We start from the raw sequence: 27,640 nt of genomic DNA on the forward strand, positions 1-27,640 counted from the left end.
GGGGCTGCGGCGGCGCGGGAGGGCTCGCCCTGAGCCGCAGCGCCCGCGGCGAGGCCCGCCCGCCCGGGGCTGCCGTCACGGGATTAGCGTCCCGGCCTCGCCGCGCTCGCCTCTCATCGCCTGCGTTTAACGGGAGGTGTCCGACAGGCCCTGCACCCTGCAGGCGAAGGAGCCCGCGAGATCCTGGCCCGGGCGCAGCCCGCAGGTGTGCTGCTGCTTTGTGGTGACAGGTTTTCATCTCTGCTGCGTGGGCCGTTCGCTGGGTGATAAGGGCCTGACCAAAGCTTGGTGCTTAAAAGCATGTAGAGGTCTGGATCCGAATGAGCTCGTGTGGCCCGAGAGGTGTTGTCTACAATGTCTAGAAAAGGAAGCCCATTTCCATCTCCTAATATTTGTGGTCCTTGAGGGTAGGGCTTTGAGGGCAAGCGAGATGAGTTCTGCTCTGACTTGCTGTTTGCCACAGCCAGCCTGGCTCCTGAGTTATCCATCTCCTGGCCTGGCAGCTCTTGCTTCTGAGGGAGAGCTGATTGGAGGTGACAGTCCTGCGTCTGCCCTGGTTCCTAGAGGCTTTCCCTCCTCTTTCGTTGGGTAGGTTAACGGCGATGCTGGATTTAGGCTTTCCCAAGGCTGCCAGAGATCTGGAATCCCAGTTCCTGGGAATTGGAAGTCTTTCTGCTCTGCCTTTGGCTCCTCCGTTATTTTCATCGTATTTGCATGGAACGAGGCCCTGGGAGACGCTGCCAGATCTGGCATCCGATCCCACTCCAGCCAGGCTACCTGTGACTCAGGGATGCTGACCCTGCTCATGGTCTGTGCCTCCCCAACTGGAGATCTAATTTCTGCTCCTCACTACGCTGCAGAGTGGGCAGGAGCCGCCTGTGATCTTTCTCTTTCAGTATCGGCCTCGGCTCCCGCAGAAGGTGCCTGTAGGCTTCTCTGCAGGTGCTTCATGGGCAGCAGGAGCAGGAACTGGGTGAAGAGGGCAATGATGGAGGAGAAAGAAACACAAGCTGGCTTTCACCTGTCTTTTTCCTCACCAGTATTTCGTATTTCTGTGTTGGTTTCTACATATAGCTGCCTTGTGTATTTTACCTTTCAGATGCCAATAGTTAATTATTTTGCTTATAGGAAATAGCACTGGATTAACTTTGAAAAGAGAGTGATGCAAGGTATGGAACTAGAGGATATGTCCATAGGTTCACATGACTGTGCTACTGGTGGAAGAAAATTCCAGTTATGCTTTTTTAAGCAAGACGCTTCTTGCACCCTCTCAAGTTGTAACAGCAGAGCAGGGTACTGCAGTGTGCTCAGGCAAAATGTTCTAGTTTGGACTGCCCAACGTGCAGCTTAAAGGACTGTTAAGTCTGACTGATGCTGCCCAAACTCCCTGTGTGGTGTCTGCAAAGCAGTCGCCCATTTGCCCTCATTTTGGACTACGAGCCTGAGGCAGCCAGGAAGGAGCCCAACTGCAGGTGGTTCTGCTGAAGGCGATGCAGCCAGCGCCAAGGGACACCACGGAAAGGTGAAGCCAAAGCCACGTACTCCGGTTTGAGAAGGCAAGTAGCCCAGGAGGATTGAAGGGGCGGGAAAGTGGATTTCTGAGCTAACTTAAGTAAAGGCTTCTACAGAGACGGAAATAAACTACTGCTTCCAATAGAAATAGAGAATTGAGGCCTCCTGGGGCAGGACTGTTTTGGAGTAAATTTTTCACATACAAAATGACTCAGAATGGTGAGTAAAATGGCACAAGGGAGTTCAAGAGATGATGGGAAGCAAGGCTATGAGTAGTTCTGTGAGCAGCAGGGCTACTGAAACGCAGCTTCCTAGGGCCTTGCAGCTTGTGCTTGGATTCTCTGTTGTCTGATCAGAGATGAGCTTCAAAGGTGCCTTTCGCCAGGGACCTTTCTAAGGGCACCACTCTCCGTTGCTGGTTCTGTCAAGTTCTGCTGCTGTGTTTCCTTGGGGAGGCACTCTGGGAGGGTCCCTTACCTCCCTCCCTGCCTGCCAATTGTGACAAATCAGTAAGAAATTGGTGTCTTCCAAGTCTTTAGTAACGTGAGGATAAAATTAGCACATGGGTTATGTGGTTTTAGAAGAAACAGTGTAAACAGATGCACAGTCAAACAGGGGGATCCCTTATGTCATGTGTGCAGGACTAAAGCAAATGAAGAGCAGGGTTAGAGACAGACAGCACAGCCAGTGGTTTCAGGTCTAACAGAGTATTGGTGTCTTTATAAAGCCTGACAAATTTGGTTTGTTGCTTTGGAGATTTTATTCACCTTAAACAGCTGCGACTTCTGTGACTACGTAGTGCCAGTGACTACTGGAATGGGTTGAGATTATGTGGGATCAAGCCTCAAATCTTCTTTTTTTCTTCTGTGTTTACTTTGATTTGCCCGATGCTAAGAAGGGAACGGCACTAGGGTGAGCAGTAGTTGCTAGCTCTCGCTGGGCGTGGGTGGGTCCAGTTGCAGATGCTGGTGCCTGTTTCTTGTCAGACCTCCCGCCCCCCCGCCCCCCCATTGTTGGTGCATCCCCTACTCCAGGAGGTGCTGTTTTCATGGGAAAACATGTCAAAAGTGTCTGTGGTTTGTTAGTGGTTTGTCTCGGCACTTGGAGCCCTGCAGACCCATTCCAGGTGTGACTGATGGCAGGGCTGAGCGTTAACCGCTGTGGTTACAGTGTGAGGCAGCGAAGGGGCTTTCTGCCCAATGTGTTAAGCCATTCAGATGCAGCCTGTCCCGGGCAGCATCCACCTCCCGGGGTTCCAGGCTTGGCAGGGGCTCCTTGTCAGCACGTGGTGGCACCTCTGTGCCCGCTCCGCACTCCTCCTTCTAGGGGAAGGCTGAGGAAGTCGTGGCCGCTTGAACGGGGCCTCATCCTGCTCAGCTGGGGAAGCTCTGCCACGAACGTTGCTTAGCGTGAGCAGATGTTTTCTGCTGGTTTGTCTTGTTCTAATGAGCTTTGATCATGAGCATGTGTGTTAAGTACGCAAGGGTAAAACTATTATTATATAATCAATGTCATTTGAAGACTTTTTTTTTCTCTTATTTTCAGTTGCTTATCGGGTAACATTTTTTTTTTTTAGATGTAACTGGCCCTTGGCTAATCCAGAGCAAAGCGCTTCTCTGCCCTGGCGTCTTTGCTGCCCAGTTTGTGTAGCTGGTGTTGCTTCCGCCTGGAACCTCAGACCTTGTCCTCTCTCTGTTCAGGTCATTAGGGAAACGTTGCAACTGTTTCTTCATAATCCACAGGACACAGAACGTACTTGCTCAGAGACATGGAGGCAATTGGTCAGTTAGGAGCCTGTCACTCCTTAAAGTGATGCCTTGTGCATGGTGCACTGAGAACTGCGCTTGATCCAGCTTGCAGCCCCACCCTGTCAGGTTCCCCTCCTTCGAGCTGTCTTGCTGCGATCCCGCTTCTGTCCCACCTTGGTACCTGCAAACCCAGAGCAAACTGCCATTTCAGCACTGCAGCACCGAGCGTTTTGTTTCCCTTCTAAACCTCCAGTGCTCTAAAACGCTGTGGCACCTAATGGGTTGCCGTTTGCTTTGCAGGGTGTGTGTGCGGGTATGGCTGGCTGCACATGAGGAGGGGAGTACAACACCACTCCCCGTGGGTCACCTGTTTCCCCAGGCGCTGTGGAGCCGGTCCCTGCCCGGCACCATTCCCTGCCCGGCACCGGCGCTGTCCGTTGCGCTCTGACTGTGACTTATTTGGGAAGGATGCTGGAAGGCGCTTCCACACGTCTCTCCGGGGTTGTGAAAGGCCTCACATTTTCCATCTTCTGTTTCCTCCTCCTTGTCTGTTCCCCACTGCGAAGGAGAAAATCCTGCAGATCTGAACATTTCCAGCACATCCCCGCAGTGATGTTCAGTTCGACCTGCAGTGCCCAGATGCCAGCTCCTATTTATGAGGTGCAAGCAGCATAGTGCGGATGCAGCACGAGGCTGCTGCTGCACGGGACCTGTGAGGAGGGAGGCAAGTCCCATGAAAATCCTGGCACTTGCTAGCACTGTCTTTTCTGTCTCTCGCCGGCGTGTGCGTTGTCATCTTGGATTTAGGATGCTCTTGTAGTGTCACTAGAAAAGCTGTCAAACGCGCAGTTGCAGAAAAGGAGGCTTGAAAACCGCTTTTAATTGTGCTTCCCCTTGGTAGAACACAGATTGTGGTGCTTTGAGCTCAGGTCTGTTTGTATCAGGGACAGACATTGATACCACAGCTCCTATTGGGCATGAATATTTCAACAATTGAAACGATGCCTGCCTGCTCCAGAAAAGAGTTGCTTGCATCCTTGTTTGATCTTTTTAATGAGCCGCGCCAGCTCAGGTTGGCATCCCGGCTGTTTATTTCCTGGAGATACGGTCTCTGGTAGCTGAGTCCTGTGTGCTCTCTCCTCTTCGCTGCAGGCCCCCTGGGAATGCGAGCTGGGAAGAGGTCACGTTTCTAGAAAGAAAAGGCAAATGTAGTAGGATTTGCCCCCTGATTTGTTTGTACTGAGGAGTCTCCTTAGATGCCTGACCCAGATAAAGATGGAGTAACGCTGGGACTCTCTGGAGTGGCAGTTTGTGGGGACAGGCTTCTCCGTTCATTCCTGCCCTCCCTTCACTCTTGCTCTTCCACATTTGCTGCCTCTTCCTTCCTGCAGGCAGTGATGGCTCTGGGGGTGCTTGTTCTCCAGGGACGGCCCTGTCCTTTCCTAGGGCCTGTGGAGCACTCTGGATGAGACCAGGCTTCCTCATGGAGGGAGAGGTGGTATGGCTGGGCACGAGATAGTCTTCCTGCTGTGACCCTTTGGTGCTGTAAGCTGTTCAGTGGGGTCCTTTAGCAACAGTGTATGCAGGAATTCTCTGCTGCACGGGTGACACCAGAGGTCAGCTACCTGCTTCATTAATGGTTTTATTTCACCGTGGTTTGTTGTGTTTACATCACCTCTGCCCACCAGAGACAGGGTTTGGTGTCGTAGGCACTGCTGAAGGGATGGGATGCTCTGCTTGGAGAGACAGTTCTGCCTGTGAAGGGAACCTGCTTTAGAGCAGTTTCCTGAATATGGTCACTGGTGTCACAGGACAGAAACATGCAGAGTTACAGCCATGTGCACCCCTCAGAAAGCCGCCTCTCAAGAGGACAGCCACTGGGGGATTTGCCTTAGGGCAAGGAAGGGGGAAAATGGTGCCCTTTCACTGCCTCCAAAGCAAAAACTGTTGGTGGACTGATGAATTTTGTTGGTGGATTCGTTAGCTAGAAGATGCCTTGCATGTGAGCAAGAGGTACCCAAAGCTCCTTCACAGGGCCTGAGTACGTGCAAGGCTCATAGAAAAAACATAGCTGCAGGAAGGGCAAGCTGAGCATGAGCTGATGTTTCTGGTGTGCTCCATGTTAAATTCATTTGATATATGAGGCTTGGGAAAGAACCCGGACTGTGCACTGCTCATGCACGTGCTGTGCCCATAGCAGAAATGGTGTGTTTTGGTGCTTTCGAGCAGGAGACGAGCCCTGTGGCTGCTAAGGCCATGCACAGGTGCCATCTAACGCGGCGTGGTTTGTGATGGAAGATGTAGGGGCTCCTCGGGGCTGGAGATTTAAAAGCTTTTTTAGAGACTTTGTGTTGCGTTTCACTGGTACGTGTTGGGGGGGGTGTATGCATATATATCATATGCAAATGTATTTTGAGTTGCTGTGTGTATTTAGAAAAGGAGTAGTTTGGAGAAATAACCCTCTGGGAAATGTTGGTTTTGCAAGCACAGGCTCCTAACTGTGATTCTAGGGGGAAGAAGGGGTGGAATGAGGAGGAGGTTCACTGAAGGTTGGGTTTTGTTTTTCTTTTTTCTCTTTTCTTGTAGCGTTTTGGGAAAACTCCAGCCAGGGCCCACATACAGTCAAATGAATCAGCCTCCTTTTTGCCCTAAGTAATTGGCAGCTCTAGCTGCAATGCAGTTTTGATGTGTGGCTGACAGTTTTTTGCAGTTGATTGAGGGAATCACTGCAGTAGCCACGTGATGTCGGGTTTGCCTTTGCTTGGAGCCTCCTAGCTAACGGGGAGCTACTGGAGGATCCTTGAAAGGCTGGGGTTTGCTGCAGTGCCCTGAGTTCTCTAGTCTTCAGGCAGGCCCTGCTGTTCATCTGCTGTAGAAAATGCATCTCTCGTTGCAGACAGGAGTAGAGGGCACTGTAATGTGATTGCTTGGCACGGTGTTTGCTTCGAAGAGTCTCATTTTATAGCAGCTTCAACAGAATATTCATGTTCCTGGAGGAGTGACTGTTCCTGTGCTGACAAATAAACCATTTTGGCCTTCTCATATGCCTGTAGCAAAATGAAATTCACTTATTTTCTAAAGCATCTGGTGCCAATTCAGTCTCAGAGCTTTCTCTGTCTGCTGTAGGATTTACAGTGGACTTGGAAAACTTATCAGACAAGCTCAGCATTCAGCACTGGCCCTATGTGGGGAAACTGGGAGGTTTCCTTGTCTTGGAAACAGGAGCTGTAGAAGTTGCCCTTGGCAGGCCTGCATTTGCCAAATGCCTCTTATTTCCTGTTGCAAGCCCAATTTTACATGGAAAATCTATATCCCTTGCACAACTCTAGTATCTGTTGGTAAATATTGACTTTAATAGCAGGCACTTGGCCTTAGCAGGGTGACAACAGTGAAGGATGAATGCTGATGGTGCAGAGAGTCTGCTCTACAGGAACAGTAATGTTAGTGTTCTTTATAATATTTTAAATGATAAATGTCACATGTCGAAAATTCATTAGAAACAAGTTAATAGAGGAACCTGTAGTCATACAAATGAATAACTTGGCCATAGAGTTTTTGTCACAGCCGAGGCTTTGCGGAACTAAACGCTGTGTAAGCAGAGAGGACAAGCCTGGCCTCAGGTTGCTCCTCTGTGGGGTTGCCTTGTATCCAAGTGATGCAGCCTGCCCTCCCTCCAGTTGTTCTGCAAGGGAAGGAGGAAAAAAAGAACACATGCAAAATCTTCTGGGAGGCGGACAGGGCAGTGGGTTGGCTCTGAAGCGTTTTGCACCTGAAAGGAAGCACAAAATGGCTATTTTTGCTCCTCACCTTTGTGGGGGCAGAGGGGACTTGTAGGTGTTTAAAGATACAAATAATAGGAAGCAGGATGGCATCTCCTTTCCGTGCCGCTTACCCGAACAACACGCCTGCTTGTTTGGTTCAATGTTTAATGGCTATCTGGAGAGAGATTATATCCAGGCCAGGGGGGCTGAAGTTTGCTCTTTCTCTCTCCAGTTTGCTGGACAAGTGCTTTACGCTTTCTTCAGCATAACTTTAAATGGATATTGTTTTACCCCGTTCTGCAAAAGAGCTGGTATTTCTACAACTCATGCTGTCATGTAAGTAACCTTTTTCTTTTCTGAGCAAGGTCATTACATCACGATGCAGTAATCCTCTGCCTATAGGATAAAATATCTTCTCTGCCTGGGTCTCCGTCTCGGTCTACTGCTCTTATCTGTGTTTGTTCCCTCTTAAAGTGTGCGTGAGGGGGAGGAGATGAGGAGAGAGAAGTAGTTCTGATTCTGGCCTGTTAAACTAGTCAATGTTTAGAGAGAATAATGCATGGGCTATGAGAGGCAAAGGGCTGTTGTCTCCGAGATACTGCTTTGATACTTTATCCACAAAGAGAAGCTTCTGAGTCACAAGTCAGAGGAGCCTGGGGATGAAATTACACCTTTGCCAGGCTCTGACAGGTTCAGCTTTACAGAGATGCAGGTAGCAAATTATCCACAGACTGAATTGCAAAGGAGGGATTTTAAATGGGCTTTAAAAACCTGTTGGGGAGATTGAGTGGATAAAAATAGTTAGTGCTTGTATTTTTTTTATTTATTTCCTCTGTAAAGCAACATACAAAGGAAGAACCGTGTCATCCTCTTGGTCTTGCCCAGAGGACTGGGGAGTGGGCAGTGCCACCCTGCTCAATGGGGCAGCAGGAGGGTCGGTGCCAGGACCCAGCTCTCTGCTGCCTGACCCACAGCCCAGCCCTAGGTTAAGCTGCCTCCCTGCTCGCTGCAGCTCCTGCTTTGCCTTGGTGCCTCCGCGGGCTTTTTCCTGAGTCGGTTTACACAACAGTCTGTCATTCATGGCTATCCCAGGGCGGGCCCAGTGAAGTTTGGTTCATAACTATTTTCAATCCGTATGTAAAGGGATTAGGTAACGTGGTTGCCTGGACAGCAGGGCCTGCGCTCAATGACCCGCTGGGCTCTCCCAGGCCTCTGCTCCAACGTAACCTGAGGTGATGCCATCTAAGCTGCACCGAGAGGCTGCTGATGTAATTTCAGACTGTCTGGCCTGAGCGCCAGCAAAGTCAGGCAGGCTGCACATGAGGAAGATGGGGCTGGGTTTGATCCTCTTCTGCCCAAGCGAAAGATAGGCAGGGTTTGATTCAAAACAAAGCTGGTTAAGTGAGCAGAGGAAGCAGAGCAGATGTCCCCGTGTCTGGTCGCATCCTGCACCCGCTGTGAGAGGACATCGCTGGTCGCGGTTTGCTGTGCAGCTCCCTGGTCTCTTGCAGTTTAGACAGAATAACCAAGTTGAGTCATCAGGTTGTAGTATCTCAACAGGCGACTTGAGAAGATGTCAGGCCCTTGTTGTGGGTGGATGTTATAGCGGAGGAGCTATCAAAGAAACAGATCTGGAATCATATTAAGGCTTCGCTATTAGCATTGTGTCACTCTAGGGCTGTTCAGAGTGTTGCAGTGATGACATACATGTCCTAAAGGCTGGATGTATCCGCACGGAAACGTTGCAGTGCTCTGTAATAGCCCTGATTAATTTTATCCCAGAGTCCTGGAGTCTTCTCGCAGACACTGCCCCGCTGACAGCATCTTGCAGTGCGTTTCAGCTCTGCTGCTGTTGCTATTGAAAACAGGCTGTATTTTTGTCCAATGCCTGAGTGTTTTAATGGGGGAGAGGAGATTTCCAAATCAGATTAATTCATTATGCTCTTTTATCATTGCCTGTTATTAGAAAAATTCTAGCAAATGAGTTTGTGCAGCTTCATTTGCGTTACTGGTTTGTATCTCTAATTCCGGCAGAATCCATGAACTGAGATTCCAAAGGGATGACTGCATCACGGGAAGCGCACAGGCACAGCACGGCTGCGCAGCTCGTAGCTAGGAGAGCTCCCGCTTCTCCAGCAGATGCAATTTCAGAGCAGCGTTGATATTTTTTCCTCATGTAACTAGTGATTTGCTGAGTTAGAGCTGACAGCAGCTTTTTCCCATCCGTACAGGGTCGTTCTGTGTGTGTGTATGTGCGTGCAAACTGGAGCACTGCAACCTAACAGAAGTCTTCCAAGCACACTTAGCTGAGTGCAATACCTTTTGCTTTGCACTTAGTTTTAAAGCCAAATGTCTTGAAAACAACCTCCAAGGCTTTGAAGTGGGCTTATAATTTTCTCGTTGACGCTATTAATATTGCATGCCCACTTGCTCCATGGTGGGTGTCAGCGCTTGCTAACAGCAGCCATCTGTGAGAAGGGAGCTGCTTCCTGGCACGGGGAGAGCTCAGCCAGCTGCGGCTGCCGGGGCGCGGAGGCCCTGCCTTCCCTCTGCGCCCAGCTCCGTGCTGGCACCTGGCATCCCGCAGCCTTTCCAGCTGCTTCATTTCCCTGTGACATCCGTGCCTTGTCCTCTGAGGGCAAGAGGGAAAACCCAAGTTTTAGGAGCATCCAGCGCGTGCTGTTAGTGTCCCAGAAAGCTGTTAAACCACATCGCGGGGGCTTTCCCCCATATCAGTCCTGACAGCTGCAAATCATAGAATCATTCCTTGGATTTGAGCAATATTTGTAACATGCACCCTCTCGCTGTGTAAATGGTCTCCCCCATTTAGCATATGATGACCTGAATGAAAACACAATTGGAGCTCCAGCCTAGCAACTTGAGGAAAGCCAGTTTTCCTGTGCTTTTTCTTGTGACGTTGGAAAATTGTGGTAACTCTGCTCTTTAGCTTTAGTTTCTGGAAGCGTAAACAGGTTAAAATGGACTGGGAGGAGAAGGACCTCTAAGCACCATGGCAGGTAGCTCCCACACAGAGGGGCTGTGTGGTTTTCCATGTGGTAAATCACCTTGCAGCTGAACTTGTGGGGTTTGAATGGATTTTTCAAACCTGTGTCCGAGCTCAGTGATGAGATTAAATTCAGCAAAAATCTGCCAGTGCTGTTCTCACAGTTTGGGTTAACAGTGTTGCTCATGGTTTTGTGGGACAGCTGTACTCGCAGAGCACTCTGCCTAAGAAAAACATGGGGCCTTGGCCAAACTCTGCCTCCAGGTACGTGGTCTGACCTCAAGCTTACCATTTAATTCACAGAATGAAGATTTGTAAGAGACATTTAACATCTGCATCAACTTCCATCTTGATGCAACACCTTTTAAATAGCATTTGTCAGAGGAATGTGGTTTCAGATGATCTGTTGTTTCCTAGCAGGCATGCATCCTCCCTAGAACTCCCTTCCAAACTCCTCTCCCTTTCCAAAAATTTCCTTCCTCAAGCAGTGTGGATGGCCATAGGCATCATCCTGTCATTCAGAAGGGGATTTCCACTGTTTCTATTCCTATAGATACGGAAAAAATGCAAGTTCTCACCATCCAGGGAGCCTCTAGGAATGGAAACGGCACCTCTTTGAGGGCAAGCAAACCTTTTGCAAAGGCTTAGGGAGTGATTTGTCTGCATTTACACAAGCTACAGTATCAGCTTGTCACACTTAAGATCGCTTTATGATATAAGACTCCCAAGTGTGAATCAAATCAAGGTACTCCTTTACAGTTTGCAGTAGTCTAAGTTATATTAGTGCTGATGAAAATCACTAAAAGAGAATAATGGTTACCTAAATAGTCATGACTCGAGTTTATTATTTGTAGCAGTGAAGACTCGCCTTCTGAAAAGGGTTTCAGCTGTCAACCAGCATGAACATTTGCTGAGCTGGGAATGGTACAAGGCCAGAAAACAGGCCCAGATTTCTGTCCTAGTGGCCATATGAAATGTGTGCATGTTGGGCAGGGATCAGAAGACAGATGAGCATAGAACTGGTTTATGTCTTTCTTCCTCAGCCTGCTTTCCCATGGAAATTTGTGAAACTGCTCTCAGGTGAAGGGCAGGGAAACTTCCTTCTTCGAGTTGCAAGTCATCGGAGATGTGTCCTGTCTCATATGAATCCTGTGCTAGCCATAAGTGAAGGAAGTGCACTCCCAAATTCTTCACCAGCTCCTGCTGTTTACCCAAAAACAACCAAGAGAGCTGCTTAACTCCCCCCACCCCGGTAGGTTGTGGGGAGGGCCCTGGCTTGAATGGGCTATAGAAGCACCAGTAACGCTCTCATCCACTGAAGTGGGCTCTTGATATCGAAGATTTTGGCTTTGGTCAGACACAGGAAGTACCGGGCAGGGCTGTGTCTGGGTATCTCCTGTCTGGCAGGTAACTGCGGTGTTTGCTCAGCACTGGCCTGGTGAGTTGCTTGCAGTGGTGAGAGGTTTGCTAGTGTTCTGTGGTCAGGTTGGCCTTTTCTTCTGAACAAACACTGAGATGAGCTGTGTTTTGCCCATTTTTGCCCTGTTTCTATTTTATTTATTTTGTCTCCTTCGTAAAATCTTTAATGGAGGAGAGAATTCTTATGGTAAAAAGTGCTTATGCCAAGTAAAACAGTAAAAGGTGATGGCTGAAAATGATATTTCTAGGAGAGCGTAAAATGCATTCTCTTTTCCATGCATGCTTTTATTGCTGCATCTTAGATTTTCCTTGATAGCGTTCCTGTTGATAGCATTTCTAATCAGCAGGCCCTTATCCACTCTCTACTAGTATTAGTTGCAGTTTAATGACATATTATATTGTTTCTTTATCCCTCAACTTGTCAAGTCATTTATTGCTTAGTGGAGAGGGTGGAGAAGAATTTATTGCCTCTCTGTTTCTTGATGTTCTGTGAAGCAAATGCCTATTTTGCCAGCGACTTGGGGAAGGTGAACTGCCTGAAACAGCACACCTAAAAGTGGAGGTGTTGCCTGATGCCTGTATGGATAATCTAGCTGTGTCCTTTTAATACCCTGCCTCCCTGTATCCATAGAGTTTGGTTGGGAAGAGATTAGCAGAGAGCTGAATGACATGTGATGATTTCTGATGTGAACACACACAGCACTCACATGCACACAGGTTGGATTAAAGACAGTTGTTTTGAGCAAGTTATCAAGGGGATATTTCTCCTGGGCGTGGATCAGGGGGAGACTGGAGATGCATGAGTCTGGGGTACCAAGCCCCCTACTGCTTTCTCCTCCCTGGCCAAGCTGCCAGTGCAGCTAGAGCAGAGGCTGCAGCTTCCCCCTAAGTCTCTCACCAGGCACTTGCTGCTGGGAGGAGGTTGCAGCCGCTGCTGCAGAGCCTGCTGGAAAAGCGAGCTCAGGGGTGTCCTTAAGAACTGCTGGCCAAGCTTTGTCTGCAGCGTACGCGCTTCGTGGATCCTTCGGGTTCCTGAGAGATGAAGGTAATGCGGCCTGGCAGCCTGGGAGGAGCAAGCTGCGCTCTTGTCAGGAAAGTGGCGGTGGCTTCACTGCGTCGGGCTCACATGTTCTGCTCCGAGGGGTGCAGACGTCTGGGGTAAACACGCTTGCTCCAGTTCCAGCCTTCGCTTCAATCCGTTCTGTGCTGGATTGCCAAATTAAGTAATGCTGATTGCTGAACGAATTAGACCCGCTTTAAATGTGTTGGCATCAAAGCTTAAACTGATGAAATATTTTCTAAGGCAAGCGTGGCCGCTGTCCTCAGTGGTGTGAGCTGGGCTGAGGAAGCCGAAGGGCAGGGCAGGCAGGTGAGTGTCCCTGGTGATCACAATCCCAAGCTGTGCTGTGGGAGCAGGAGCTTTTGGCAGAGGGACTGTTTCAGAAGAAAGCGTGTGGCCGAGCCATATTTCATGGCTGTGTTTGCTTGTTAAAAGAGAGCAGGCCTGTGCTCTACATCTCCAGAGTGCTCTTAAGAGATGCTGGGCAAAGATCACTGGCTCACTTGGTGCAGCTCTCATGCTGCGCTTGGACGGACGCCTTGGGTTCGAGTCCAGCACCACAGATTCATGGACAGGACAGATCCACATGCCTGCGGCATGTTTGTCGGAGTGCCACAGAAATAACGGGAGATGACAGCCACACCTCACCTTCCACCTAGTCCAAGCCATTAACTGCTTAATAACCTGCACAGGCTCCCTGGGAGGTGGCCAGCAGGCTGGCGTTTCATGGCTGGAGGGAGGTCGAGTGGAGATCCTAATGTCCTTGGGCTCCTCTCAAGGCTCAGCTTGTGATATCCTGGTCACTGTGTCTATGTGGCGTCACTTCCTACCAAGAATTGCCAGTATTCCTGGTAACAGCCTGGAGTTCCTGCTTTCCAGCTACCCTTCAAGGCAAGGGAAATGCTGTTCCCTGTCTTCTATCCAGAAGCATGTCCTTGTGATGAAGCCATCCTGAACAGTAGCACTTTGCCAGGAAAAGATTCAGTTTTCAAGACATTGATGCACAACTGGCTGAAAAATTCATGGCTAACTCCAGTCGGAGGCCATGGCTCTCCCCGGAGCACGGCCTGTTCCTGCTGGATTGCGACATGCCCGTGGGGAGGCAGAACCCAAAGCGCTGCAGCTGTCCCAGGTGACCAGGGGTTGGTTGCAGCAGGAGCGGGGAATCAAGGCTTGCTTTAATTAGACAGTTGACTGGAGGTCCCTTGATAAGCGAGCAACGGCGCCAGAGAACATCGTATTCCCGGCCCCTCTGTGTTCCCACATGGAGACAGGATGGGAAAAGCCTTTCCACTTCCGTGTCCAGTTTGGATATTGAAGAGTATATTTTTAAGACCATATATCCCCTTGAGAACAGCAGAAATTTTGGGGATGTTGTCAGCAGGATGAGTCACATCTTGAAAAATGTCAGCCACGGACTGAGGTAGCTGAATGGGAGCAGTGGCTGTGAGCTTGAGGAGGAATGTGGTTGTTCCTTCAGCAGGAGAGGTGGGTGTTCAGCAGGGGAAGTGAGCAGGTAATGCCTATATTATAGCTATATATGGCACTGTATATCCAGCTGTGTAAATACACCTATCTCTAGCCTTAACTCTAGCTAGAGGCAAGTGTTTAGATGTTGAAATATTGGAGTAAACATAGTGGGGAGTGTGTGTCTTTATAGGGGATAAGACAACTGTTCGGCAGGTAGGTCTTGGTGCTGCAAGTGGAGTCATTGCTATGGAATAAAGGGCTGATAAAGAAGATGTTCCAGCTACCTTTACCTGGACCAGGCTGTTCTGCGTGGTGGATAGGCAACATGTGCAAAAACATGGTAGGGCAGAAGACGATTTGCTGTCATCCTCCTCAGCTATCATTGTGATTGCCGTTTTCTGGAACATGGGAGATGCTATGTATGTGTTAGTTCAGGATATAAATTTGAGGCTCTGGATGTGGTGTATACACGGGGTAGAACCTAGAAACTCTGAATTTATTTCTTGGCTCGAGAGGTCACCACTGCTAGAGATGAATGCCAGGCAGAGTGTGGGATATATGTTAGGGGCAGGTGGTGGCATGCGTCTGTTAAGTCATCTAATTTCTACATCCACAAGTTTATTAGGCAGATTTGGGCTAGTAATTTATTCCACCTGTGCACCAATTTCCTAATTTTGAGCCTCTCTGCAGGCTGGTGTGTGTCCTGGCCAGCCGGGTGAGCTGTGCCGAGCTGGGGCAGAGGACGGGCTGGGTAGCGAGCGGCCGGCACTGCCGCTGCCTTTGGGCTGCTCCTGCCCTTCTCCAGGGCTGGCCCTTGTCCTGGCACTGCTGGCAGCCCAGGGCCCTGGCTTTGCGGGCAGGTGTGCGATTCATCCAAATGAGACCAGATTGATCATTCCAGACGTGCCCAAGATTATCAGGTTTGCGTGTGGGTGTTATTGAGAACTACCTGTACGATGTCAGGGGTTTCATTAATTACAGCTAGTAAAGGGCATTATGGACCTGAGATAAATGGCTGTTTGGATGGGCAGAATATTATCGCTCTGTGTAAGTCTTTTCTGGATAATGGAAGAAAAATATTTTAAAACACAAAACATTACAGAAAGAGCTCCAGTAAAGTGTCGCACTTATCTGGGAGCAAGAGCTGCTGGAGGCTGATGTGAAAGTGAAGAAAACAAACTAATGATGAACAGGGCTGTGGTGGCCCACGCTGTGCAGCGAGGGCCGTTCACATGTGCACACATCCTGGCGAGGCGGCAGGCCCACATCAGACTCTCAGATCCCAGGGTGGAAGGGAGCAGTGTTCACACTGCTGTGGCAACATGAACATTAAATGGTATAGATGGGGCCATGTAGAGGCCGGCGCTTTGCGCTCCTTCCCACCATGGCCAGGACCGTGAATTCAGTTCCTGACAGGAGCCTTTAGCTCCTCACTTGGGAAGGGCCCATGGAAACCCGATATGGCACCATTGGAGTCTATTCAGTGACTTCAGTGGGAATTGAATAAGACTCTCAATGTGTTAAAGTCTTTGCACTTTTAGCTGTACTGATGATGCTGATAAAGAGAATTGAATTAAATAATAGGAGAAGAAAGAGCCTTCCTTGTGCTGCAGCCTGGCTTCTCCAGGTGGAAATGTCAGCATCTAGATTATTTCAGGTTTTGTTTTGCTTTCCTGCAGTATCATACTCTCTTTAATAAATAATTTGTTGTTCTTTGTGACTTTTACTTATTTTTTTTTCCTCTCCCAAAGAGAATGGATCCAGTTTCATGTCCCTCCTGGCTCTGAGGTGTGTAGTTGCAAACAGCCCCTATGATCTGCTTTCTTCTTGGCACTTCCTCCTGTTTACAATTGTGCCTGCACCTTGGGAAAAGTTTGCTTAATACCATGTAAATATTTGCTCTTTTCTGGTGCACCAAGGTTTTATTGTCTTATTTTGTTTCTAATTTTGTTTCTAATTCTAATTTTATTTCTAAGTCTATTAGGAGCTGTTTGTGCTGCAAGGAATGATTAATTCAGCAAAAGGCCTTCTCTGAAATGCAGGAGGACAGTTTCTTTCCGGTGTGGAGACTAAGCAAGCAGGATGGTCACTGCCTTCACGCTTCCCTCTGGTATTTATTAAAAGGGAGGAAAAGAGCAAAACCCTGAACGTCTGCCCTAGGGTCTCTGGCCAGTTCTCGGTGGTACCTTTGTCCTTGTCTAGCCTTGTGACCATAGTGAGAAGGTCTCTGAGCAGCCTAGCAGTGCTATCAAAGACCAAAGCAATCTTTTAATATTTTTTTACTCTAACTAGTTTCACCTGGGGCAATGGCAGCCTGGTGAGAAGGACTGGCAAAGGTGCAGGTTATCAACATAAGTTGTGAGGTTGTTGCTGGTTGCTGTATCATGACAGGCAATTTGCAAAGAGAAGGCAGTATTTTCCTCTTACGATCTGGACGGTTTTGCAGCCACCATTACCATGCTGCCTGCAGCTCTCTGAGGTCACCTGGAGTCTCCCATTAGGAGATGGGCAAGTTTCCCTTGGATGCATTCCACAGGGTTATTTCTGGGGTGCTTTCTCCTGGCTTGTGACCCAGACCGTGCTGATGACTAGTGAGGTGTGGAGGGAAATGTCGCATTCCCAGGAGCACGGCCTGGCTGCTCCTTTTGCCTCTGAGCAAATGTCTGTGTTAGCTGGCAAAGGGGATGCCAGGCGTTAGCTGGCAAAGGGGATGGGTCACTGGCTTCTCATAGTTGCTGCTATTAAGTTGGCTTCTGTCCCGTGTCCCTGCAGTGTCCCTCCCTGCCTTCACCATGCCCAGGTTTCAGGGGGAGCGAGTAGAGCCTGCAGGATGTCCGTGTCTTTGACACTAGGAATTCCCTTAAAGATGCCGGGGTAAATATGGGGCCAGGAACGAACCTCACCAGGACCTGCCCAACAGTGACCCTTATGGCACAGTTAGACCTGCAGACCTGCTAGTCTATTTAAATTATACTGTGGTCCTTAACTGTTCTTCTGGTTGCTTAATCAAAGCCTATTTTAGTCGCATAAGACTTCACAGAGATGTAAGTTGCTATTGCAGTGGTTTCTCCCTCAGCTATGTTTATCATTTTGTGTTTGCACGGCCCTGCTGCAAGCAGTGAATCGCTCTCGTGTGTCAGCTCCTGTCCAGCTAAAGTAGTAAAAGCCACAGGTTTTGTGGTGGTTGGTCGGCTGTTTGATTGATTTTTCAGCTTGTATTTCCCCTCTGGCCTCAAAACGTTTTGTTTCACATTTCCGAGGTTCAGCGGCTTTTCTGCAGCCTGTGGCCCCTTGTGGTGGCCCATCCTGCCCCGGTCTGGGGTTGGGTGGTGCCCACGGGCCGCAGGGGCCCCTCGCCAGGGCAGCGAAGGAGCAGTAGCTGCCGCTCAGGTTTCCTTGGACGTCTCCGTGCCTAGGTATTGCTTGCCAGTGTTGTCCTCCCCAGTTCTCAGCCTGCTTTGCTGCTTGTGCAGTTTATAACAATGTCATTTTGTGCCTCGTAAATTCCTCAATTAATTTACTTCAATTTTATTTAAAGGCCTGAAGTTGTTGTAAATAGAAAGCAGGGGGGGTATCAAGTAGTTCCAGACTTGAGCCCATGACAGAGTAAATGCGGAGAGTTATTTAAAGAGAAAGTTCCTTTACAGAGCTTTTCTGCCATAAATCTGATGTGTGGCTGGCGCAAGCAATCTATTTTGGGTCCTGTTGTCCTCTTTCCTCTTCTCCTGTCTTTTTTTCTTTGTTTACTTATTTGTATGCTTTTTGATGGCTCCTTATGTTTGGCGCTCTCTTTGACCTGATACAACATTGCATTAGTGTCAGCTGCTGCTCGGGGAGTTTGTGCTTTGCAGGCATTTGCGTGAAGACCTGGGGCTGCCAGAGAAACGTTTGCTGAGCAGTGGAGCCTCTGCCTTTTTGAAGGAGCAGTTGGAAGCAGTTCTGTGCGTCCTGCAGAGACCGTCAGCGACGGCGCGTGCCCCGTGTGCTGTCGTGAGCAGGCATGCCTTGGCATCCTGTGTGTGTATTGGTTGTCTGCATCCTTTTGTGCCAGGGTCTTGACTGTGCTCCCAGGTTCCTCAGACGAGATGTCTTTGCGCAGAGAAGCTGTAGTGAAGAGTGGCAGGAGACAGGAAGCAAAATCCAACCGTGTGCGATACCCTCATGCTGCTGCTGCAGGCGCGACTCATAGCTCGGCCACGTTGCTGTTTCCAAAAATAGGATGGTCCCTGCTGGCTCAGGCGCTTTCTGTTTGGTTGGCTGAGGTAGGGATGTCCTTATTCCTGGATCCCACTGCTATTTGAGGGATCATTTCATCCTATGCTGGACCCATATTCTCGGTGGTGGGAGCTGCAGACTGTCTGCAAGGGACTGTGAGCAAACGCAACTGGATCCCCCTCCCTGTATTTCATTTTTTTTTTTCATATATGTGGAAAGAGATCTGTAATTTGTGTTTCTGTTATTATGCGGAGTCGGGTAAGAAGGTGCAAAGCTCTGCTCTGGAGCAAAAAAATACATATATATTTTTGAGCACTTGGACCTAAGCTGATGAATAACAATTTTAGAGAGTTGGAAATACTGGACCTTGGTGGTAGTGCTGTTTTCTGTGTGTGTGTTTAATTTCTCTCCCGACCTACTTTATTCTAAGAATAGCATGTGAGCGTTTGCCGCCGTTCCTCCGAGCGGCTCCGCAGCCGGGCTCTCGCTGGCGACTGCGAATCCGCGCGCAGCCACTGCTCCATTTCCCCTCCGCAGCCGCAATACCCCCAAGGTAGATGTGCCATTACGCACAATAAGATCACTAACGTAGCAGGTGAATATGAGATATATGAAGCTAGTCAGCTGTAAATAAAAGGCCTGGTGAAGAATAAAAGGCAAAACGTTGTCCCTGGGGAAGTAAGTGGGGATATGAAGGCCTTGCTGCCCCTGTGCCCTGAGGAGGTGCTGCCGAACATGGAGCTTGTCTGCTCCATGCGTAAGAGCAGCGGTTTCTTTGGCCGATGTTAGTGGTGGCTGGACCAGCACGGGCCTGGGGGACCAGCAGGTCTGTGCCCCTGTGTTTGTCATGGCCCGGCTTCGGCGAGGACGGCAGCAGAGAGTAACGTGCGGAAGAGCAGGGGCAGCAGCAGCCCTTCGGGGAGCTGGAGGAGCTTCCCTCTGCTTCCTGCTCCCAAATGGCGTTTGATTCCTCTTTATGTAAACAAAACACACAACAGGTAGGATGCCAATTGTGTTATTAAAGTCATTTTTAATGAACCTGCTGCAGTTCATTAGGACTTTAGGGTCCTAGAATACAGATTACAAAGTCAAGGACATTTTATATATTGACTTTTTATTACCAAGCGTGAAGAAGCAGTGGCTCCCTTGGCTGTCGTTGGCACATTGCTTGGAGCTAGCCTACCTAGGCCAGCCCTGACGCTGCCGCTCCTCTCTGATCCCTGGCTCTTAGCCCAGCTGTAGCTGGGATTCAAAACTGTGCTTAGGAATAGCCAAATTCAAGTTCTCATGCTGCTGATTCCCAGTGCTCTGAGCCCTTCCCTCACGGGGCAGGAGCCTGGGATGTGCCCAGGTTCCTGGATGGTGCTCCTGGTGGGGCTGGCTGGGAGCTGTGTGTCCAGGCATCTGTTCCGCAGGCAGCACGGACTGCTGTGCGGTGCTGCGCCTGCGAGCGGGAGATAAACACTGCCCCGGGTGCAGGCATGCTGAAAGAGAAAAGAAGAAAAGGGAAGGAAACCATGGTAAAGAGATTTGTGACTTGCCAAAGGCCTGTGGAAGAACAGGCAATTCAACTGGCATGTCCCAAAGCTTTGTCTGCAGCTAGGAGCTGGGCTTTCCTACCAGCACAGGGAGCACTGCCTCCTTTCCTGGCTCCAGAACTGTTTAAAAAGGGTGCTTTGCAGCTCTTCATGTAGAAGGGAAGTGTGTGATGTTAAAATAAAGCACGTTTCCATTGATACCATACTGCAGAATGACTTTCTCTGAGGGTAGATGACCCATGATCGGTAGCATGGCACCTTACTGGGCTTGCCTAGTTTCACATCTAATGCATCTTCATCAGACTGGGGGAGAAGGGGTGAAATTCTCGTGCTGAATTGCCACAATTGTCCTTTCCAGCTGTGCTCATGGGTATTGCGTTTCCTGCCATGTAACTTCGGGTGGCCTTCAAATCCTGACAGATGGAAAATTTCAGGTGTCAAGATGCTGTTGTGCTCCCAAGGGTGGTGTAAGGCACGAGGCCAGGTTGGGATTCAGAGAATTGGTTTGGAGACTAGTGTTTCTCCAGCTCAACCAGTATAATCACAGCACGTTAGTTAAGCTACTTGACAATAACTCTTCCTGGCAGAGGTGCCTTTTCTGCTAGACAAAGATGATGTTTGGATAGTGTAGGTCTTTTTGCTGTGAACATGGGAAGGTGGGTTATGGAGCCTGTTGGTTTACTGTGGCTGAAGAATTACTGCTTGTCATTTGAATTGGGGTTGATTACTTTTGAATTACGAAATTACCAATTTGAATTGGGGTTGGTCCACTTTAACTCTTAATTATAAAGCATTAATTTAAATCACTTTAAAGATTCTGAGGGGTCGAGTGATCTTTATTATGACACTTAATTGACTCCTTGGTCATTGGAAGTGGTTTGCTTATAACTGTCTACCCATACTTGGAGTACGTGCACTCTGGGTTATGCTCCTGGGCTGTGCGTTAGGTTTGACTTCCAGTTGCAAACTCAACTCATTTTGCCTTGCGTATTTTAATACAAGTTAAGCTCATGTGATTTTTACTGATGTTGTCATGTATGTGTCTCCAAAGACCAGGTTTTGTGGTTTATCGTCACTTCTTCTGGAGAGCAAAAGTGAATCAAAGACGTGAACTCTGAAACCCTGTCTGAACTCTGTCTGAGATGGTTTGACCTTGCATTCCTTTTCACACAAACGCGCTCATGTGTAGGCAAGAGTAAGGGATGCGATCCCATGGGATGTAGGATATTTGAAAGCCACATCCCTTTCTACTGTGTAGTACCTCTCAGGTGGCTAAGGGAAAAGGAAAAGGGATAGAGTGGTAAGTAAGGCTTTGGGCTTTTTTCCCCTTGCATAGAAATGCTTTTTCTGGGTATTTTTTCAATATATCTCATTGGTCAGAGGAAGCTATTAACCATTATATGAGGAAAGGCTGTGAGTCCATGGAGAAGTGCTGGGATTTTTCATCCCATTATGGTCATTTCAGCTCTTCCTCTTTCAATTCCTTCTCGAGTGTCCATCACTTTACTGCCCTAAACATGTAGCAGGTGCAGTGGTTCAGAGCACAACTTGGTTGTTTTGATTTGTCATTCATGACGTGACCAAAATGTCCTTACAGCTGCTTGGGATTGGGTGCAAGGGGGTGCTGGTAGACCTTCCAGGGCACCCAGGAAGCTCTCCCCTTCCCAGCGGGTAGCAGAAGTCCCCTAGTGACCCAGCTAATTTGCCAGTTTCCCATCATCAGCATGTAGCCCGTCATACAAAGTTAGGTCACCTTTCTGATCTAAAATGGCCACCTAGAAGTGTTTTTCTTAATGCTTTAAGATCAACACACTATCAGCCTTTTCTGTAAATAACATTCAAGAGGCTGCTTGGCCTAGTGTGTCATGATGGCTTTTGTGATAGCCAAGCTGTGACTATTCCTGTGTTTTCCTTATTGCCCCTTTCTGTGTATTCTGGGTTTGTTTCCGTGCCCAGCGGTGGGTGCACGAGGTGGCTCTGCAGTCCTTTCACAGACCTCCTTCCTATGCTCGTGCTGCCCCAAGGTGCTTGCTATGCACGGCCCATTGGAATGGGCTTCCCTGCCTTGCTCTGCTGTTGGGAGCGTTAAGTAATGAACACCCGGGCAAAGTTTCAACGTGCAAAGCTATTTTCCCCCCTCATAGCCTCTCTGCACAGTCTGCTTCCCCTCCCAGGTCATACAGCCATCCCAAAGCTCCAGGTGGTTTAGTGAGTGGCTGGGGTCCTGGCGTGCACGTGGTTTGAATGGATTGCTTTTGTTCTGATGGGATTAAAAACACCCACAAGGAAAACATGTTGGTCCGAGGTGTGTTCCAGGCCTCGGTCCAACTGCAGCGTGGAGGAGAGCGGCTCTCGCTCCATCCCGTTCCCGCCCTGGTGGCAGCTTGCTGCTGCGCTCGAGCCTCCGTGGCCTTGTTGGTGTTGTCTCATGCACGCAAGCACTGCCCTTCAACATATGCTTAGCTTTAAGCATCGCTACCTTTAGTGATTCTGACTGATAATGCTGTGCTTTGCAGGACTGGGACCACAGCCTGATGAGCCGTGTCTCGGGGTGGAGAAGGGAAACCATAGGGGCTTTGGTCTCTGGGCAAGTCCCAGTACTTTCTACACCTAAAAAAGGGAATGTGTGTCAGACACCAGGAAGCTTTTGCAGCAGGAGCAAGCGCTAGGGCTTTGGAGCCTGCAGAAGAGCAGCAAATTTCTGTCATGGGCCTTAAAGGTGGTAAAAGGAAAGGAAGGTGAGACATGAAAACGTCGGGCGCAGCTTGCGGAGTGTTGCCCGTGGCCGGCGTGGTGGCGGGAAGCAGCGCGGTTAGGGAGCAGGGCTGAGGGTTTGGAGAGCACAGGCTTCGCTTGCAGGTTTCCGTTCCTGATTTTGACGAGCTCTGAAGCCGTGGTCCATTCCTGCCTGCAGTGTCTCGTTTGGTGAATTTTTGGGTCCAGACAAAGAGGATGCTGAAGAACTACTAGTTGAATAAAACTATGATACTCACTGTAAGTGCATTTGTGTTCCTTACGTGCTCGTTTTCAGATGATACTCCTGCAAAAATGCACTTACTGTCAAGAGTGAATTTTAAACCAGAATTAGTGAGTCACTTAAAGTGCTTAATGCTACAATTCATAAGAGAAACTTGATTCTTAGCCTTTGTTTATCTAGTCTCAGAAAAGAAACAGCTACGACTGCTGGTGACCAGGGGTGGTTTTGATTGGATACAACCTGCCTTCCAAATATCCTTCCATCCAGTGAGCTGCTTATGAACAGCTAGTTCAGAGGCCAGAAGTTACTTGGAGAAAGTTTCTGGGGATAATGCTGGAATAAATGAATACATTGGAGGAAATCATAAGCTTCTTACAGGCTGTTTGCTAACAGAAGCACGAGTGTGTGCCCGTCAAAGACATTATTGAGTGTAAGTTGTGCGTCTCGGAGCCTGTTTCCCTGCCCCAGTGCAATGTTTTAACTTAACCAGTTTTTTGGAGGAGCCACCAAGTGTCTCTTGTAAGTAGCGAAGCCCTAGCTGTGTCTGTTCTGCACCGCTAACCAGCTGTGCTTCTCGGTGAATTGTAAGAAGACTGCAAATACGCAGATGCTGAGAGACAGATGCAGTGCTGGCCTAGAAAGTGCTGTATAAATACCTGCAAGTAGAGCTTAACAAACAGAGCATCCCTGGGCTCTGCAGCGAGGAGGGAAAAGATCCTGCTCAGTTACAGCCCCATGGATTTCTGGGGAATGGACTAGTCGCCCTGGGAGCAGAATTTGGCCCATATAACTGAGTAATAAAATATCTTTAGGAGGAAGTATATTTATCAACAAAGAGCTCTGTGAGAAAAGAGCATTGCATCTTCAAGTTACGTTTGTGGCGCGGCGGCCTGGGAGTTGGCAGAGCTCCTTCCGATCGAGGGAGCCGAGGGGCAGTTTTGCTGCATCACAAGCTGCAATAGTATCTCCGAGGCTTTGAAAATGAACACCAGTGTCTCTGAAAACAGGATGCTCTTTGTGAGTTTTAATTGGATCCAGTCATGTCTGAATGCTGCAGTCTTTGAAATAATGTGACTAACCTAGGAAAGCTATTCGAAATGGAGCTGCAGTGTTCCCAGATCAGCACAGGTGAAGAGCTCGTGGGGATAAAGGCCCTGCATGAGATTCTGGACTGAACTTGAACTGAATTAAACCTTTTTTTTTTTTTTTTTTTTGCCCATGTATTGTTTTGCAGGCCTTTAGGTGACTTATATATCTTCCTCTGCTTTACCTAGCTTGGTAAGAAGTAGGTGCAAAAATATTCTAAAGCAGGTTTTTGCACAGGGGGAACTGAGTCATGGAGGAGCTGAGTGCCATGGATTTAAAGTGAATGTTTACTTTTACCCTGGGGTGTTTTGCAGAGGCAACTGGCCTGCCTGGGGAGGAGTTACTTTTGGCTTTTGAGACTGGGCAGCGAAGCTTTGGCTGCTAGACTTGAATGCACTTTTGTTGCTCTAAGTACAAGAGTCTCTTTCCATAAATAATCCGAAATGCCAGTGGATGCTGAAAGGGATTTTCTCAGGGAGTCACTGTTGGGTGTYTTKTYYTTTTTTTTTTTTTTTTTTTTTWTTGCATGCTTGTTAAACCCTTATCAGTTTWTTTAAATTTACCAGAGCAGCCTGGCCCACACGAATGGGATCCTGGAGGACTGAGGTGAGAAAATCAACAGGATTTGTTGAGAAATCAACAGGATTTCCTCACCTCAGTCCTGTTTCTTCTATTTATGGTGCAGCCCATCCTCATGGCAGGCACAGGCTGCCTCTTCCCAAAGCGGTCCCTGAGGAGAGCCCAGCAGCGTGATTCGGTTCTGGGTGCAGGTCCATTCCGCTGAGTTGGGTCACTGGGCAGGGGTGAGGTGCTTGGAGCCTCTCAGGAGGCCCAGCTAAAACTCGAAACCAGTGCCTATTTTGAGTGGAAAATCTCATGTAGGAAGAAGGGATGTTTAATTAAGGAAGTAGGTGTCTTTTCTAGGCATGGAAAAATGGTGGGAGTCCCGTGTGATCAAGGAGCTGAATGCAGCATTTAGGTCCAGGTTTTCTAGACGTGCTTGGTTGCATGTTTGCTTATTTTTCTGTTGATAAGAGTGATTTGTTCTGAAAGGTAAAGTCCAAAGAATGAAAATCTGAGTAAAATTCACATTTATTAGAAATGAAGCTGTTCAGCTTTTGACCTTCTTATCTTGTCAGCGTCTCTTAAAAAATGAAGAAAAAAAAAAAGGCAGCAGAATTTGACTGAAGCAGTGGATACAGCAGGATGACTTCCAGCAAACAAAAGGAGGTTTGGGATGGAGACACCCGGTGCAGAATAAGAACTGCAGGACAAGGACTTGTTACAGTCGCGGGGAAGAGTGAACCCAGCGTAGACTTTAACATGGGTTATTGGGCTGTTGGTGCTTCTCTGCAATGCAGACCTAAGGTGTTTGGGACGTGACTGTATCTCATTGACGCTCTGATATTTGCAGGTTTTGTCCCAGTTAAAATCGGACTGAACCAGTGCAAGAGACTGGAGTCTGTGCTATGTGTGACAGCTAATGAGCTCTTGTTTTATGTGGAAATGCTCAAAATTCGAGTGACTTCAAGTGCAGAGCTACTTGGAGCAGGAAAACCATAAATTGCCAATCTCTTGACATGTATTGCCTTGTGGTTTGCTTTAGTTTTACTTCAGACTAGTTCTAGGAAGTTAGTATCAACTGTTAAACCTTTCAGGCTATCTTCCTCTCCTCTTTTTTTTCCTGTCTTTTTTTTTTGGCTTCGGAGTGAATAAAAGAGCTTTGTGCAGTTCTTGAACCCGCGCCTGAAACAGCTCTGAACAGAAATATAGTGTTCCTTTGAGCGTCGGGGAAATCATTACATCATGGGCAGAGAGGGCCAGGAGCCCTTGACGGGTCCCTTTGTGGAGGCGAGGGCCGCCCGGCCACTGTGGCAGCATGCGGAGCTGCCTGAGGGCTGCCCACACCTCGGCAGCGCTGCGGGATCCCCCGGCTCTCGGGAACCGAGCCGGGACCGGCCGGCTGGCAGCCAAGGCAGGTATGGACCATGGCTTGTGGAGGGGGTGAAAGCTCTCTTGCCTCTCTCTGTTTTCCTGATTACTGGAAAGCCTCATCCATGGTGGGTGCTAGAACGACACAGTCATTACCATTCACCGTTTGACCCACGTCCATAAGAAGCACTTAGTTCTCTGGGTAAGGAGGGTGGTGGTGCTGGGGAGCCGCAGCGGTGCTTGGGCTGGGCCTGCTGCCCGCCGCCGCGGTGGGAGCGCGTGGCTTGGAGCCCGCGCGCGTGCCCCGTCGCAGGGCCCTCTGCCGGGCACCAGCCGCCGCCTCCCTCCCAACAAAAGCCGCTTTCTGCCCGAGAAGCAGCTGCCCGTGAGCCGGCGCCTTCGCCAGGGCAGCGTGAGCTGCTGCACGATGCTGGGCCTGGGGCAGAGCTCCAGCAGAGCTGCCCTGCAGAAGCGGAGCCGCTTCGCCTCTCTGCACTTGGGTCTGCCCCAGTCCAGGCAGTGTGGATGTGGTTATGCCCCAGTAACATAGCAGCTGGAAGTCGTGGCAAAACCTCAGCTACATCCAAGTAAACTCAGTCTCTGGGAGCTTTAGGCTCAGCCCTGGGCACGTGGCAGAGGTAGCTCACCAAAGCGAGAGCAGCCGTGCTTCGGAACCTGTTGTGTAAGTGACAGTCACCAGGTTTGGCTCATGCTTCTACAGGAAATCACGACTTTCACAGCTAAAAAACAAGTTGCTTCATTGTAATTTTAAGAGAATAGCTGGTGGCTGTAATAACTTGCGTTGTCTGTGAATCAGCATGGGGAGGGATCCGCAGCACAGCGGTCTGCACATGCCTGCCTTAAATGGAGCTGTGCTCACTGCAGAGGGGTGGGAAGGAAAGGTACTTGCAGAATTGTAACCTTTGAAAATATGTAATATAGCCCACATTGCATCTGATCGGTTTGAAATCATACTCTATTTTCAGGTCTTAAATCAGTTGGAGTTCATTTGCTCAAGCAGTGCTTGTTTGTTATATCAGCTTCATTATCCAGACTTGAATGTGAATATTCAAGATGCACTGGAGAGGGTGGGAGTTTCACAGGGCTTACCCCACTTACTGAGGCAAGTTGTGTAACAACTTTAGGTATTTGTTTTCAATTTCTTTTTTGATTGATACTGCTTTTCTCAAAACCGGAAGAAGTCTGGTGTTGATTTTAGGGAAAGATTTGGTCTCTAAATAGCTATAGCAAAAAAAAGTTGAAAATATAATATTAAAAAGCTTTCAGTGGGGGTAAAACTGTTTAATAGTAGTTTTTAGGAATTATTTATATAGTGCCCAGCAGTACCTTATTCAAAGCAAACTCCTAATAGCCAGGCTTCCTTATTCCACCAAAGGCTTTTCTTGTCCTCTCCTCCCTGTCCCTGCCAGCAAACCAGCCTTGGTGGCTTCAAGTGACAGGCATGCTTTCTGTTCTGTTTTTTGCAGGAGGCTGTGAGGGCTGCTGAAGATGTCCGATAGTCTGGATATTGAAGAGAAACCTCCAGCCCCGCCGTTGAGAATGAACAGCAACAATCGCGATTCCTCCGCACTAAACCACAGCTCAAAACCGCTCCCCATGGCCCCGGAGGAGAAGAACAAGAAAGCCAGGCTTCGCTCCATCTTCCCAGGAGGAGGGGATAAAAGTAACGTATCAGCAGTGCAAACGGGCTACATCCTTGTCGCATTTTCTCTCAGTTGTTGGTTATGTGTTTGCTTTCTGCCTCTGTTTTCTTTCTGTTTCAGTTGCTGAACATGGTAATTAAAGTTCTTCCTAAGCCTTCTGTTCCAATTACTCTAGTGCCATATTTTAAAAGGAGGTGTTTAGTCAGTTACTTTCTTGTGTTTGAGAAGCCAGTAGGACATGTGCACGCTTCGTG

At 48.8% G+C, this 27,640-nt stretch overlaps 1 protein-coding gene across 3 annotated transcripts in view; it reads left to right on the forward strand.

Moving 5' to 3' along the window:
- PAK3 (p21 (RAC1) activated kinase 3) overlaps positions 1 to 27,640 on the forward strand; it is a 102,937-nt gene that overhangs the window by 42,399 nt on the left and 32,898 nt on the right. For all 3 annotated transcript variants that reach the window (XM_026044539.1, XM_026044540.1, XM_026044538.1), the window contains exon 2: positions 27,210 to 27,406. In XM_026044539.1, the coding sequence (XP_025900324.1) occupies positions 27,232 to 27,406 (175 nt within the window). In that variant the 5' untranslated portion in view covers positions 27,210 to 27,231. The remainder of the gene's footprint in view (positions 1 to 27,209; positions 27,407 to 27,640) is intronic.

The sequence above is a fragment of the Nothoprocta perdicaria genome, unplaced genomic scaffold, assembly GCF_003342845.1.
Source record: "Nothoprocta perdicaria isolate Ctin4 unplaced genomic scaffold, notPer1 scaffold_370, whole genome shotgun sequence".
Taxonomy (NCBI): Eukaryota; Metazoa; Chordata; class Aves; order Tinamiformes; family Tinamidae; genus Nothoprocta; species Nothoprocta perdicaria.